This window comes from Macaca mulatta, chromosome 1 (genome assembly GCF_049350105.2).
Source record: "Macaca mulatta isolate MMU2019108-1 chromosome 1, T2T-MMU8v2.0, whole genome shotgun sequence".
Taxonomy (NCBI): domain Eukaryota; kingdom Metazoa; phylum Chordata; class Mammalia; order Primates; family Cercopithecidae; genus Macaca; species Macaca mulatta.
This window is the reverse complement of record NC_133406.1, coordinates 180,700,355-180,715,936: the sequence shown is the minus strand read 5'-3', so window position 1 is coordinate 180,715,936 and position 15,582 is coordinate 180,700,355. Positions and strand designations below refer to the sequence as shown.

Sequence of the window (15,582 nt, the reverse complement as noted above, 5' to 3'; positions counted from 1 at the left end):
TCAATAACCTGGGCAGTTCACTGTTTGTTCTCAATCAGTTTGCTCCATGGTAAAATGGAAGCAACACCAGATCATACCTAACTTGTGTGCCTATCATGAAGATGAAATGAAAATTAACATAAAAATCCTTATGTAAGATCTATTAGTTAGTACTTAATGTTTTCCAATTGCAAGAATGTAAATTTAATTATAACTAAATTACACAATTTAACTCCAATTGTCTTACACCCAGAAATACAAAAATGCAAACCTATATAAAATAAAAATAAACAGTGGCAGTGTGATAAAAAAAAATCACAGGGCCAAGGATGAGATCCTAGTCTCAGTTTTATCACTGGCTAGTTTTGTGACATTAGGCAAGTCATTTAACCTCTCTAGAAACACCTATCTTAGGAATACAACAAAAGTGCAGATCAAGCTTCTTATTCCAGACAAGATTGAATGAAAGCTTTCCATTTTACTTCTATTAATCATGACACCAACTAACACAGACAAAAATATCTTCAAGAAAAGTCTACTCTCTCTAGCCAAAGGACTAGGAAAAGGAAAGCCCAACAGGACAGAAACCAATTAGCCTATTTACTTCTTTGTTGTGGAGGCAAATACCATGAAAAACATTTGACCCTTCCCAATTCTAAAAGGTCCTACAGCCCTGGAGTACATGGACAGTACCTTGTCTTTCACCCTACTTTGCAATAACGCGGTAGTACCCCTCTCTGCTGAGGCTGTGAGCTGAATTGTGAGTTCTATTACTAAGCTGAAGTAAAGAAACTCCCTGCAAGAGTCAGAGGGCAAATTAGGACTTCCAGCCTTCTTCTATAGTAATAAGGAGGTGCACTTCCCCTTGAAGCAGATATGGGCAGATCTCTGACTGTCTTCCCTCTGTAGTAAAGAGTAAGCTAGTATACCAGAGGGTTTCCTGTCTTCTGTTCCATATTCCATTTCCCAAGCTTGTACTGATGAGAATGTGAGATGGGCTCCTGTGGGAGTGGGTAATACAAAGTGGAGTAGACCAGAATAGCACTGCAGAAGCTTTATAACCTGCATTGGTATTTGAACTGCCACCCACAAAAGTGAGCATTCAGAATCTAAATAGGCTATATGCTAAAATAAAAGATCTGTATAGTATCCAGGGTAAGTCTTACAACAAATATATAAAATGTACAGGATATAGTCCATAATTACTCACCGTATCAAGAATCAAGAGAACATCAATTTGAGTGAATTGACACCAACAGTGAGATGATACAGATGTTGGAAATACAGAATAATTAAATATTTAAAAGCAGCTGTTATAAAGCTTTTCCAATAACTATGAATAGTCTCAAAACAAACAAAAAATTAGGAAATTTTAACAAAGAAATAAAAGATAAAGAAGAACCAAGTGAAAATGTTAGAACTGAAAAATACAATAGAATAAATTTAAGAATTCAATAAAATAGCTCAATAGCAGAATGGCAGTAATAGAAGAATCTGTGAAATTGAAGACAGATCAGAACATATTCAAACTAAACAACACAGAGAAACTACATTGGAAACAACAAAAACTGAGTTTCAGGAACTTGTGACACAACAAGAGATCTAACATTTGTGCCATCAGTATCCAAGAGTCCAAGAAAGAGAGGAAAAAGAATATGTAGTTGAAGAATATTTGAAGAAAGAGTGGCTGAAACTCCTCCAAACTGGCAAAATACAAATCTATAGTTTCAGAAACCCAAACAGGATAAACCCAAAGAAAGTGGCACCAAGATCTATCATAATTAAACCTCTAAAAATTAAACAAAAACATAAACAAAGAAAATTTCTTGAAGGAAGGCAGTGAGAAAAGGTTCATTACATATGGGGGATAACAATTCAGATGACAGTAGATTTCTTAACAGAAACCATAGAGGCCAAAAAGAAGTAGCACAACATTTTAAAATGTTGAATGAAAGGAATTGTCAACCTAGAATTCTATGTCCAGTGCAAATGTACTTCAGAAATGAAGGTGAAATGAAAACATTCTTAGATGAAGGAAAGCTAAGAGAATTTCTTGCCAATACACCTGCACTATAAGAATGACTAAAGATAGTTCTTCAGATCTGAAAGGATATGATAAGCTTGTAACATCAGAAATGAAAAAAGATAAATGGAAAGGGTAAATAAACGGGTAAATACAATAGACTATTATTCTCTCGAGTTTTCAAAATTGAATTTAACATTTAAAAGTAAAATTATAATATTATCTGATGTAGTTCTCAACGTATATAGAGATAACACTTATGACAATTATGAAGTAGAGAGGGTAAAGGAACCTAAATGGTTGCAAGATATCTATATTTCATTTGAGGTGGTAAAATTTTTATACTAATAGACTGCAATCAGCTACATCTGCATATTGTAATCCTTAGAGCAATCACTTGTAAAACACAATACAAAAAGAGCTGCTAAAATCACCTCAGATAAATAAGAATAAAATTATTTTTAATATGTTCAAGTGATTCACAGGAAGATGGGAAAAGGAAAATAGAGGCATAAAAAACAGGAAAAAGAAAATAAATAATAAAATGCTAGACAAATCTTAGTATGTCAATAATTACATTAAATATAAATAGTCTACATTCAGCAATTAAAAGACAGAGATTGCCAGAATGAAAAAAAGACCCAAGTATATGCTGTTTTCAAGAAACTAATTTCAAGTATAATGATATAAGAAGTTTAAAAGTTAAAGAATAGAAATGCATATACCGAGCACATACTAATCAGAAACAAAGTTGTTGTGGCTATATTAATCAGATAAAGTAAAGTTTAGGCAAATAAATTTTGAAGAATTAAGAGGGACATTACAGGATAAAGGGATCAATTCACTAAGAAGACATGATAATCTTAAACGTGTATGTGCAAAACAACAGAGTTTCTAAATACATAAAGGAAAAACTACTAGAACTGGGGAGAAATAGATACTCTCAATTGTCCTTGGAAACTTCAACATTCCTCTTTCAGTAATTGATAGAATAAGTAGACAAGAAGTCAATAAGGACAGAGGCGAACCAAACAATATCATTACTCAGTAAAATCAAATTGATATTGATATCAATTACTTCACCCAATAATAATTTATATCAATTATTCCACCCAACAATACATATTTTTTCCAGCCTGCATGGCACATTTATCAAGATAGACTATATCTTGTGTCATTTAATCAACCTTAACATATTTAAAAGAACTGAAATTGTACAAAGTATGATGTTTGACCACAATGGAATCAAACTGGAAATAATTAACAGAATGATAACAAGAAAATCTCCACATACTTGGAAATTAAACAACATATTTACTAAATGAGGGCATAGGTTTGGGGGCTTAGCTTTAACATTCTGTGACTAATTCTGTCAGTCAGTATTACCAATGGGGTATTTCTCCCATAAAGTGATAAAACTTGGTCTATCAATATTTGAGTACAATATACAGCCATGTGTTTAAAGCACTGCAGGTATGTGTAGGGAAAGGAGAACTAATATTTGTTATGTACCAACTATAAGCCATGTCAATATTGACCACTCACTATTTTAATCTTCATAATCACTTGTCTTGCTGTTCTCTCTCAGCAAGATACCTGTGCTGAGTGCCAGGAAAACCGGCACTGGTTTCTTGAGATAGAGTTTGATGGCTGAGAGAACTTGAAAGAATTCGGTCACCAGAGTTGGGGAGCCCTGATGGGAGATTATTGCATAGAGGCAGAAAGAGGTTGTATCAAGAAGGGTCCCAGGTGGTTCAGTCAGGAGTCTGAATACTGTTTGGCAAAAATTTAAGCAGAGGAGGAACATTTTAAAATTATTACTTAGTGAGCGTGCACTGCAAGGGAAGGAGACTGATGGTGGAGGGATCAATTAGTGTCGTGGGAATAACTCAGTTGAGAAGTGATGAAGATTGAGGTAGTATTATCACCACTTCATGTATGGGAAATGAAGTTTCTCAGAAAGAAAGTATAGCGTTTTTGAGGACAATCATATAAAAAAGGACAAGGTAATCACATTACAAATAAGGTGTTCCAATAATGTTTAACATGACGACATGCAAATTAGTAAACATTTAATAATATTCCATCCCTAGAAAGTGTAGGTGGAATCATGCCTGTTAATGGGTTAGGAAACGAAACCCAAAGTGGGTTTTACCAGGTTACTAGCGTTAGCCACACCACTTCCTGCCCTTCAACCCCGACTCCACCCACGCTCCCGGAACGTCCGGGAATGTCCCTTGTGCTGCAGAACAGGGTTAGGGTGAGGACACGCCAGGTACCTTCTCCCGCTCCTACCTGCTGAATCTCCAGGTGCGACTGCTCGAAGTTCACATGGAAGAAGTTGCCAACGAAGGGCAGGGGCCAGGGCCCCGGCGGGTAGTTCTTTGGACGCCGTCTTTTGAGAAAGTCAGCAACGAGCAGAAAGGCGACAGTGCCCAGCAGGAGAGTTCGAGGGTGGACCACTGCCCAGAGGGCAGCCGCCAGAGAGCCTAGCGCTGCGAGCATGTCTCAGACGTCCTCCTGCTCTTCTGCGGTCTAAGCAGTCGCAGGTCCCCGCAGCGCCTCCCCGCCCCGCCTCGCTCCCAGCCGCGCCCCGCCTCCCAGCCCCGCCCCTTCGCTGCACCCCGCGGAGTTGTCAGGCGCTAGATTCCCGGGAGGACACGCACCAGTCTTACAAAAGACCAGGCTAGGAGCAGTTTCTTTTCTATTCAAGAAGCCCATGGGTTTACTGAGAGCATCACAGACATTTGAGCCTCTGTTCGTTTCTATCACCGTCTCTCCCATGATTGGAACCATGCCTGGTAAATAGTGATGACAACAGCAGTACCAAGAAACAACATTTCTTGGGCTCTTACTAAATGCCAGACAGCACATCTGCCTCTTTATAAAGATTATTATTTCATTTTGACAAAATTATGCAGGAGAAGCTCTCGGTAGTCTCATCTTGCAGTTGAGGAAACAGAAAGGTTAAGTACTAAGTATGTGGTGAACAAATAAATCCACCCTCTGAAACACATCTAAACGAGGTCCTGTATTTGAAAGTGTTTGGAAGATTAAAAGGCACTACATTAAAGCTGCTAGCACTGAGCAGCATTCATAATAAGTGCTTAATGAACATTTGTTGAAGGAATGTCTTAGTCCTGATCCTTGCTGGTTTGCTTTGAAAGGCTCCTCTCCGAAGCCCCAAGACTGTGGGACCGCCGGGTTCTGGCCTTTCATACCATCTGGTGAGTGCCTGCTTGGGTCTCACAAATGGTGAGACTCAAAACATGAAACATAGCTCGGGAATAGTATAGTATACACTCATGTACTCAACATAGAGTCACATATTCTGCTTACAATATTTTATTTCTTTATTTATTTTTGAGATGGAGTCTTGCTCTGTCACCCAGGCTGGAGTTCAGTGTCACCATCTCAGCTCACTGCAACCTCTGCCTCCGGGTTCCAGCGATTCTTCTGCTTCAGCCTCCCATGTAGTTGGGACTACAGGCACGTGTCACCACGTTCGGCTAATTTTTGTATTTTTGGTAGAGACGGGGTTTTGCCATGTTGGTCAGGCTGGTCTCTATCTCCTGACCACAGGTGATCTTCCCACCTCAGCCTCCCAAAGTGCTGGGATTACAGGCGTGAGCCACTGCGCCCAGCCCCTTTTATTTTTATTTTTTGCATTAAAAAAATGATGCAGGGGAATGACTTCTATAATGGCAGCATGAGAAACCCCATAAAACCTCATCCTAGTAAAAAACTGTGATTGCTAAAAATTATTTGTAAAACTAAAATAATTTAAGTCCCTGAAAATTGTTATAAAGGCAGACAGTAAATAAATAAATTTTATTTAAGAAGAATCTACTAAACCCTAGTAAACACAGTAAGAGTCTGTGGCATTTGAACCATAACCCACTCCTTCTCCTAGTCCTCAGATCAGTGTGACAGAAACCTCATTCTAGACAGTTATATCCAAGAACACTTTCTCTAGATCCCAAATAAAGGCTACAGTATCTCCCTGAGAGGGAAAAACTGCCAGCATTTCTCATACCTAGCCCCCCAAATTTCATGTTGCAGAAGCTCTATTCTAGGCAAGACTGGCTAAGAAGTCTAGGGATATCCTCCTCCATCCAGCCCTCACTTGTAATGCAAAAACAATACCTGCCCCATGCCATAATTGCCCTCATCCCAGCTTGCTCATGAGATAGAGGTTCCACAGTGGGAGAGGTTAGCCACAAACACCACAGATGAATGCCTGAAACAATAGAGATTTTGGTGGTAAGCAATTAAGAGAAGGCTGACAGTTCTATGAGAACAAGAAGCTAAACCATAGGCTAACTAGAAGTTTACCAAGTCAGTCAGCACAAGAGTTAGCCAGGAAGAGCCTTCCTGGGATCAGGACAAATCTCAAAGTCTGGCCTCAAAGACTATTCCTGAGAAGCAGCCCAAATTTAATTGGATCAAATTGTGAAGCAATGTATGCATTGTTGAAAACAATAGAGCAGTCAGCTGGAAGTCAGCAGAGACTGTGTGTAATACCAACAGAGGCAGACGGTTTTAAATATAGAACAGAGAAAAAGATAGTCAAAGAGAGCCCTGCTAAAGCCAATGTCATTGTATTGTGACTGTGTGCACACCCAAGTCCATGCCCTCAGGTAAGTGACATCAGAGGCTTTACACTGTGGGGAAATATGTTTCACTAAATTAGTCAGTCCTGTCAAGTCAGTAAACAAATGAAAGTACAAACAAAAAGAATTGGAAGAGAAAGGCAGATCATTAGCCATAATTGCCATAATATATTATCTAAAATGTACAGTTTTCAACAAAAAATGATAAGACATGCAAAGAAGCAAGAAAGTGCGACCCAACAGAGGAAAGAAAGCAGGCAACTGAAACTGCCTGTGAGACAGTCCAGATGTCAAACAGCCAGGACTGTAAAGCAACTTAATTATAAATATGTCCAAAGAACTAAAGAAAATCATGGTGAAGAAAGTAAAGGAATGTATGAGACAATGTCTCAACAGATAGAAGATATCAATAATGAGATAGAAATCATAAAAAAAAGTGGAAATTGAATTCAAAATTGCAATAACTGAAATTTTAAAAATCACTACAGGGGATCAACAGTAGATGTAAAGTAGAAAAGGAAAGAATCAGTGAGCTTGAAGATAGCTTGATAGAGATTATGCAATGTAGAGGACAGAGACAGAAAAAAAGAATAAACTATATCGGAGAAATGTGGGACATCACTAAACACACCAGCATATATGTCATCAGAATACCATAGAATACAATGGCGAGAAAAGAGCAGAAATGTATTTGAGGAAATAATAGCTGTAAAATTTCCAAAATTTCATGAAAAACATTAATCTATGTATCCAAAAATTCCAGTGAGCTCCAAATAGGATAAATGCAAAGGAATCCACATGCAAATACATCATAGTAAAAATACCTCATAGTAAAAATACTGAAAGACAAAGACAAAGAGAAAATCCTGCAAGCAGCATGAGAAAAATAGTTCATCCAATAAATTGGAACTCCAAAAAGATTAACAGCTGACTTGTAATTAGAGAAAATGGAGACCAAAAGGCAGTAGGATGATATATTCAAAGTGCTAAAAAGAAAAGAAAAAAACTCAGAAAACTGTTAATCCACTTGAGGTGTGTCCACCTCTTGGTTATTGTGAATAACTGCTGCTACAAATGAAGGTGTGTAAATGTCTCTGAGATTCTGCTTTCAATTCTTTTGGGTGTGTTCCCAGAGACAGAGTTGCTGGATCATATGGTAGCTCTATTTCTTAATATTTGTAGGAACTACCATGCTGTTTTTCATAGGGATTACACCATTTTGCATTCCTAGAAGCTGTGCCCAAGATTTTCAGTATCTCCACAACTTCATCTGTATTTGTTATCTTCTGTTATTTTTTGTTATACTATTCATCCTAATAGGTGTAAAGTAGAATCTTACTGTGATTTTGATCTTAATTTCCCTAATAATTAGTGATGCTAAGTATATTTTCATGTTATGGTTGTTCATTTGCATATCTTCTTTGGAAAAATGTGTATTCAGGTTCTTTGCCAGTTTTTAACTGGGCTGTTTAATTTTTTACTGTTTAATTATGGGAGTTATTTATGTATTCTGTATATTAATCTTATCAAATATATGATTTGTGAATGTTTTCTCCAAAAAAAAGGTGTCAGCCAAGAATCTTATATGAAGCAGATGGTTCATTTTTTAAAAAATGAAAGGAAAAACAGTTATCTTCAGATTTAAAAAATACAACAACTGAGAGAATTTACTGCTAGCAGACTTTAATTTTTAAGAAAGTCCTTAGATTGAAAGCAAATGACCCTAGGTAGTAATTAGACTACATGGAAACACAAATTGCAAAGTTCATTATGTGATTATGAAAGATGCCATAAATGCATATTTCTTCTCCTTTCTCCTCTTAACTGCTATAAAAGTATTTGTAAATATGTCTGGTTTCTAGTCCAGTGTGAATGGAGCTTGGAAGTCATCACTCCTATCTTTGCAACAGAAAAAAGCTGAACAAACAGAAAGTTAACAACTCTTCTTAGATTGATCAGAAAAGTAAGATAACAGGGCAAACTCTTACCCCCAAAATGGAGACACACAGTCCGGGTAAATACAAACAATCATAGGTTAATGGATCAGAGCCTAGGGAGCAGAAACCAGCAGTACCACAGTAGGAAAATTTAAACTTTAAATTTAAAATTGAAATTTTATATTTAAGCTGTAATTGACAAATTGCTAGATGCTCAGTGTGAATAAGATTCAGAGTTTAGAAATTCTGGGGAGCCTAGACTTAGAGGGACCCCAGATTATCATTAGTTTTTCCTCTGGGAGCCCAACCAAGTTCTCAGCATTGTAGTGACCAATCCCCCAAATCATCGGGTTGATATTTTAAAAAGAAAGAAGAAAAAAGCTTGACATTGTGTACATGTTTTAATTTTTTTAAAAAAATTAAAGCACACACATGGAAAAATACAAGTGAAACTGAGTAGAATATATATAACATATTGACTTAGTATTACTAGTGGGCAGAATACCAATGAGAAATTATCAGATTATTCCCTTTATTGGTCCTTATGCCACCCACATTTCTGAATAAACCAATAACCCATTAATCAATCATTACTAGTGATGACAACTAGTAAGTGATATTTTTCAGCATTAAAAACTGTTGAAAACCTGTTTATCCAAAAAGTGAACTCTATAAATATTAACATAAAATTTAGCTAGAATATTTCTAGGTATTAAATTATATACCAAAAATTTAAAATGTATTTGAGATAAAAAAGTAAGGCGTATTTCCCAAGCAACAGTGATAATTTCTTATTTTGCAAATTTCTTATTTCAGAAATCAGGATAATTTGAGATTTAAAAATTTCATTAGTGATCTTACATCTTCTTCCACAACATAGATGCATTGTTTGACAACTAGAAGACATAAATGCTTTTTGAATGCTTTAAGGATTTAAACTTTAATTGATGTGATGTATTTTTTTACTAAGTAGTAACTTGGTCATCATAACTTTTATGTTTGCTTAGGATTTATTTTTTATTACATAAAAGTTGAAGGCATTTCTGTCATAACTGTAAGCAAACTTAACCTAAGTATGTGAAAAATATTCTGAGGTACTCTGTATATTTTCAGTGTGCTGGAAATTGGAAGGCTAATCTATACAGGTATGTTTTAGGATATTCAATAAGAAAAAAATCATTACTTTTACTATCAATCTTTTAGATTTCATGAAAATTTTATTGAGGAATAATAGTACATGCTATAAGCATTGACAAAACTCTGCAAGTTTTTTTTCTATAAGATATAAAATTCTCAATATCTAAATTAAGTCAGGCATAGGAGATTCAATTTAGAGTGTTTTGTGTTTTATATTCATCTAATAATGTTCAAATTGCAGTTACAACATTTTAATATTTGTCAGCATGCTTTTATAAAAGTAAATTCTAAGTTTCTAAGCTTCAAAAAAGTGAACAAGAAGTAAAAAGCAAAAATTGAGGGAGCTTGTTACTAGTAGACATGCCTTAAAAGAACTAGTAAAACAAGTTATTTAGAAAGAAGGAAAATATTTAGGCCAGAAACTGAGATATACATACAGAAAGGAAGAATACCAGAGAAGAGAAGAGATAAATGAAAATAAGGTAAATATTATATTTTATATTTATTTTTATTTTGAGACAGAGATTTGCTCTGTTGCTCAGGCTGGAGTGCAGTGGTGCAATCATGGTTCACTGCAGCCTCTGTCTTCCAGATTCAAGCAATTGAACCTGAAGTATTCAGGTTCAATTGAACCTTGAAGGGTTGTTGTGTTGCTATATTCATTATCCCATTATTTACAACAGCCAAGATATGGAAACAAACTAAGTGCCTGCTGATAGATGGAGGGATAAAGAATATATATATATATAACAGAATATTACTCACTCTTAAAAAAGGAGGACATACTGCCATTTGCAACAACATGGATGAATGTGGAGGACATTATGCTAAATGAAATAAGCCAGTTACAGAAAGGCAAATACTGTATGATTTCAATTTTATGTGGAATTCAAAAAAGTCAAATTCATTGAAACAGAGTGAAAGGGCAGTTTACTTGGCCTTGCAGGTGGGGAAAGGGGAGATGTTGGTCAAAGGGTAGAAACTTGCAGTTATAAGATATATAAGTTTGGAGACCTAATGTATGGAATTGTGATGATAGTTAATAGTGCATTGTAGATCAAAGAAGATCCTGGATGGCTGAATAGAAACAGCTCCAGCCTCCAGCTGCCAGCGTGAGCGACACAGAAGATGTGTGATTTCTTCATTTCCAACTGAGGTACTGGGTTCATCTCACTGGGGCATGTCAGACAGTGGGTGCTGGTCAGTGGGAGCAGTCCACCAAGGAAGAACCAAAGCAGGGCAAGGCATCACCTCTCCTGGGAAGTGCAAGGGGGAAGGGAATTCCCTTTCCTAACCAAGGGAAACCGTGACACTCAATACCTGGAAAATTAGGTCACTCCCACCCTAATACTGTGCTTTACCAAGGGTCTTAGCATAACAGCACACCAGGAGATTATATCCCATGCCTGGCCCAGAGGGTCCCATGCCCACAGAGCCTCCCTCATTGCTAGCAGAGCAGTCTGAGATCTAACTGCAAGGTGGCAGTGAGGCTAGGGGAGGGCGCCCACCATTGCTAAGGCTTGAGTAGGTAAACAAAGCGGCCAGGAAGCTCGAACTGGGTGGAGCCCATCGCAGCTCAAGGAGGCCTGCCTGCCTCTGTAGACTCCACCTCTGGGGACGTGGCATAGCCAAACAAAAGGCAGCAGAAAACTCTGCAGATTTAAATGTCCCTGTCTGGCAGCTTTGAAGAGAGTAGTGGTTCTCCCAGCAGGGAGTTTGAGATCTGAGAATGGACAGACTGCCTCCTCAAGTGGGTCCCTGACCACCAAGTAGCCTAACTGGGAGACACCTCCCACTGGGGGCAGACTGACACTTCACACCTCACATGGCCGGGTACTCCTCTGAGACGAAGCTTCCAGACGAACGATCAGGCAGCAACATTTGCTGTTCAGAAAGATTCACTCTTCTGCAGCCTCCGCTGCTGACACCCAGGCAAACAGGGTCTGGAGTGGCCCTCCAGCAAACTCCAACAGACCTGCAGCCGAGGGTCCTGACTGTTAGAAGGAAAACTAACAAACAGAAAGAACATCCACACCAAAACCCCATCTGTACGTCACCATCATCAAAGACCAAAGGTAGATAAAACTACAAAGATGGGGAAAAAACAGAGCAGAAAAGCTGAAAATTCTAAAAATCAGAGCACTTCTCCCTCTCCAAAGGATTGCAGTTCCTTGCCAGCAATGGAACAAAGCTGGATGGAGAATGACTTTGATGAGTTGAGAGAAGGCTTCAGAGCTGAAAACCATGGCACGAGAACTACGTGACAAATGCACAAGCTTCAGTAACTGATTCAATCAACTGGAAGAAGATCAAATGAATAAAATGAAGTGAGAAGAGAAGTTTAGAGAAAAAAGAGTAAAAAGAAATGAACAAAGACTCCAAGAAATATAGGACTATGTGAAAAAACAAAATCTACGTCTGATTGGTGTACCTGAAAGTGACAGGGAGAATGGAACAAAGTTGGAAAACACTCTGCAAGATATTATCCAGGAGAACTTCCCCAATCTAGCAAGGCGGGCCAATGTTCAAATTCAGGAAATACAGAGAATGCCACAAAGATACTCCCCAAAAAGAGCAACTCCAAGACACAGAATTGTCAGATTCACCAAAGTTGAAATGAAGGAAAAAATGTTAAGGGCAGCCAGAGAGAAAGGTTGGGTTACCCACAAAGGGAAGCCCATCAGACTAACAGAGGGTCTCTTGGCAGAAACTCCACAAGCCAGAAGAGAGTGGAGGCCAATATTCAACATTCTTAAAGAAAAGAATTTTCAACCCAGAATTTCATATCCAGTCAAACTACGTTTCATAAGTGAAGAAGAAATAAAATCCTTTACAGACAAGCAAATACTGAGAGATTTTGTCACCACCAGGCCTGCCCTATAAGAGCTCCTGAAGGAAGCACTAAATATGGAAAGGAACAACTGGTACCAGCTACTGCAAAAACATGCCAAAAGGTAAAGACCATCGATGCTAGGAAGAAACTACATCAACTAACGAGCAAAATAACCAGCTAACATCATAATGACAGGATCAAGTTCACACATAACAATATTAACCTTAAATGTAAATGGGCTAAATGCTATAATTAAAAGACACAGACTGGAAAATTGGATAGAGTCAAGACTCATCAGTTTGCTGTATTCAGGAGACCCACCTCACGTTCAGAGACACACATAGGCTCAAAATAAAGGAATGGAGGAAGATCTACCAAGCTAATGGAAAACAAAAAAAGGCAGGAGTTGCAATCCTACTCTCTGATAAAACAGACTTTAAACCAACAAAGATCAAAAGAGACAAAGAAGGTCATTACATAATGGTAAAGGGATCAATTCAACAAGAAGAGCTAATATTCTAAATATATATGCACCCAATACAGGAGCACTCAGATTCATAAAGCAAGTCCTTAGAGACTTACAAAGAGACTTAGACTCCCACACAATAATAACGGGAGATTTTAACACCCCACTGCCAACATTAGACAGATCAACGAGATGAAAGGTTAACAAGGATATTCAGGACTTGAACTCAGCTCTGCACCAAGTGGACCTAATAGACGTCTACAGAACTCTCCACTCCAAATCAACAGCATATACATTCTTTGAGAAGCACCACATTGCACTTATTCCAAAATTGACCGCGTAGTTGGAAGTAAAGCACTCCTCAGCAAATGTAAAAGAACAGAAATTATAGCAAACTGTCTCTCAGATCACAGTGCAATCAAACTAGAACTCGAATTAAGAAACTCACTCAAAACCACTCGACTACATGGAAACTGAACAACCTGCTCCTGAATGAATACTGGATACATAACGAAATGAAGGCAGAAATAAAGATGTTCTTTGCAACCAATGAGAACAAAGATACAACATACCAGAATCTCTGGGACACATTTAAAGCAGTGTGTAGAGGGAAATTTATAGCACTAAATGCCCACAAGAGAAAGCAGGAAAGATCTAAAATTGACACGCTAACGTCACAATTAAAAGAACTAGAGAAACAAGAGCAAACACATTCAAAAGCTAGCAGAAGGCAAGAAATAACTAAGATCAGAGCAGAACTGAAGGAGATAGAGACACAGAAAACCCTTCAAAAAATCAATGAATCCAGGAGCTGTTTTTTTGAAAAGATCAACAAAATTGATAGACCGCTAGCAACACTAACAAAGAAGAAAAGAGAGAAGAATCAAATAGAAGCAATAAAAAATGATAAAGGGAATATCACTATCGACCCCACAGAAATACAAACTACCATCAGAGAATACTATAAACACCTCTATGCAAATAAACTAGAAAACCTAGAAGAAATGGATAATTTCCTGGACACATACACTCTCATAAGACTAAACCAGGAAGAAGATGAATGCTTGAATAGACCAATAACAGGGTCTGAAATTGAGGCAATAATTAATAGCTTACCAGCCAAAAAAAGTACAGGACCAGATGGGTTCACAGCCAAATTCTACCAGAGGTACAAGGAGGAGCTGGTGCCATTCCTTCTGAAACTATTCCCATCAACAGAAAAAGAGGGAATCCTCCGTAACTCATTTTATGAGGCCAACATCATCCTGATACCAAAGTCTGGCAGAGACACAACAAAAAAAAGAGAATTTTAGGCCAATATTCCTGATTAACATCGATGCAAAAATCCTCAATAAAATACTGGCAAACTGAATCCAGCAGCACATCAAAAAGCTTATCCACCATGATCAAGTGGGCTTCATCCCTGGGATGCAAGGCTGGTTCAATATACACAAATCAATAAACATAATCCAGTACACAAAGAGAACCAAATACAAAAATCACATGATTATCTCAATAGATGCAGAAAAGGCCTTTGACAAAATTCAACAGCCCTTCGTGCTAAAAACCCTCAATAAATTTGGTATTGACGGAATGTATCTCAAAATAATACGAGCTATTTAGGTCAAAGCCACAGCCAATATCACACTGAATGGGCAAAAACTGGAAGTATTCCCTTTGAAAACTGGCACAAGACTGGGATGCCCTCTCTCACCATTCCTATTCAACATAGTGTTGCAAGTTCTGGCCAGGGCAATCAGGCAGGAGAAAGAAATAAAGGGTTTTCAACTAGGAAAAGATGAAGTCGAATTGTCCCTGTTTGCAGATGACATGATTGTATATTTAGAAAACCCCATTGTCTCAGCCCAAAATCTCCTTAAGCTGATAAGCAACTTCAGCAAAGTCTCAGGATTCACAATTCCCTCCCATTCAGTCCCACAATTCACTCCCATTCACAATTGCTTCAAACAGAATAAAATACCTAGGGATACAAATTACAAGCGATGTGGAGGACATCTTCAAGGAGAGCTACAAACCACTGCTCAATGAAATAAAAGAGGACACAAACAAATGGAAGAACATTCCATGCTCATGGATAGGAAGAATCAATGTCGTGAAAATGGCCATAGTGCCCAAGGTAATTTATAGATTCAATGCCATCTCCATTAAACTACCAATTACTTTCTTCACAGAATTGGAAAAAACTACTTTAAAGTTCATATGGAACCAAAAAAGAGCCCACATTGCCAAGACAATCCTAAGTCAAAAGAACAAAGCTGGAGGCATCACGTTACCTGACTTCAAACTATACTACAAGGCTATAGTAACCAAAAAAGCATGGTACTGGTACCAAAACAGAGATATAGACCAATGGAACAGAACAAAGCCCTCAGAAATAATACCACACATCTACAACTATCTGATCTTTGACAAACCTGACAAAAACAAGAAATGGGGAAAGGATTCCCTATTTAATAAATGGTGCTGGGAAAACTGGCTAGCCATAAGTAGAAAGCTGAAACTGGATCCCATACTTACAACTTATACAAAAATTAATTCAAGATGGATTAGAGACTTAAATGTTAGACCTAAAA

General features: G+C 37.7%; 1 protein-coding gene across 3 annotated transcripts in view; it reads right to left on the bottom strand.

The window, feature by feature from the left end:
* CYP2J2 (cytochrome P450 family 2 subfamily J member 2) overlaps window positions 1–4,532 on the bottom strand; it is a 47,708-nt gene extending 43,176 nt beyond the window's left edge. For all 3 annotated transcript variants that reach the window (XM_028833141.2, XM_077988546.1, XM_001082853.5), the window contains exon 1: window positions 4,298–4,532. In XM_028833141.2, the coding sequence (XP_028688974.1) occupies window positions 4,298–4,507 (210 nt within the window). In that variant the 5' untranslated portion in view covers window positions 4,508–4,532. The remainder of the gene's footprint in view (window positions 1–4,297) is intronic.
* Window positions 4,533–15,582: the final 11,050 nt, after the last annotated feature.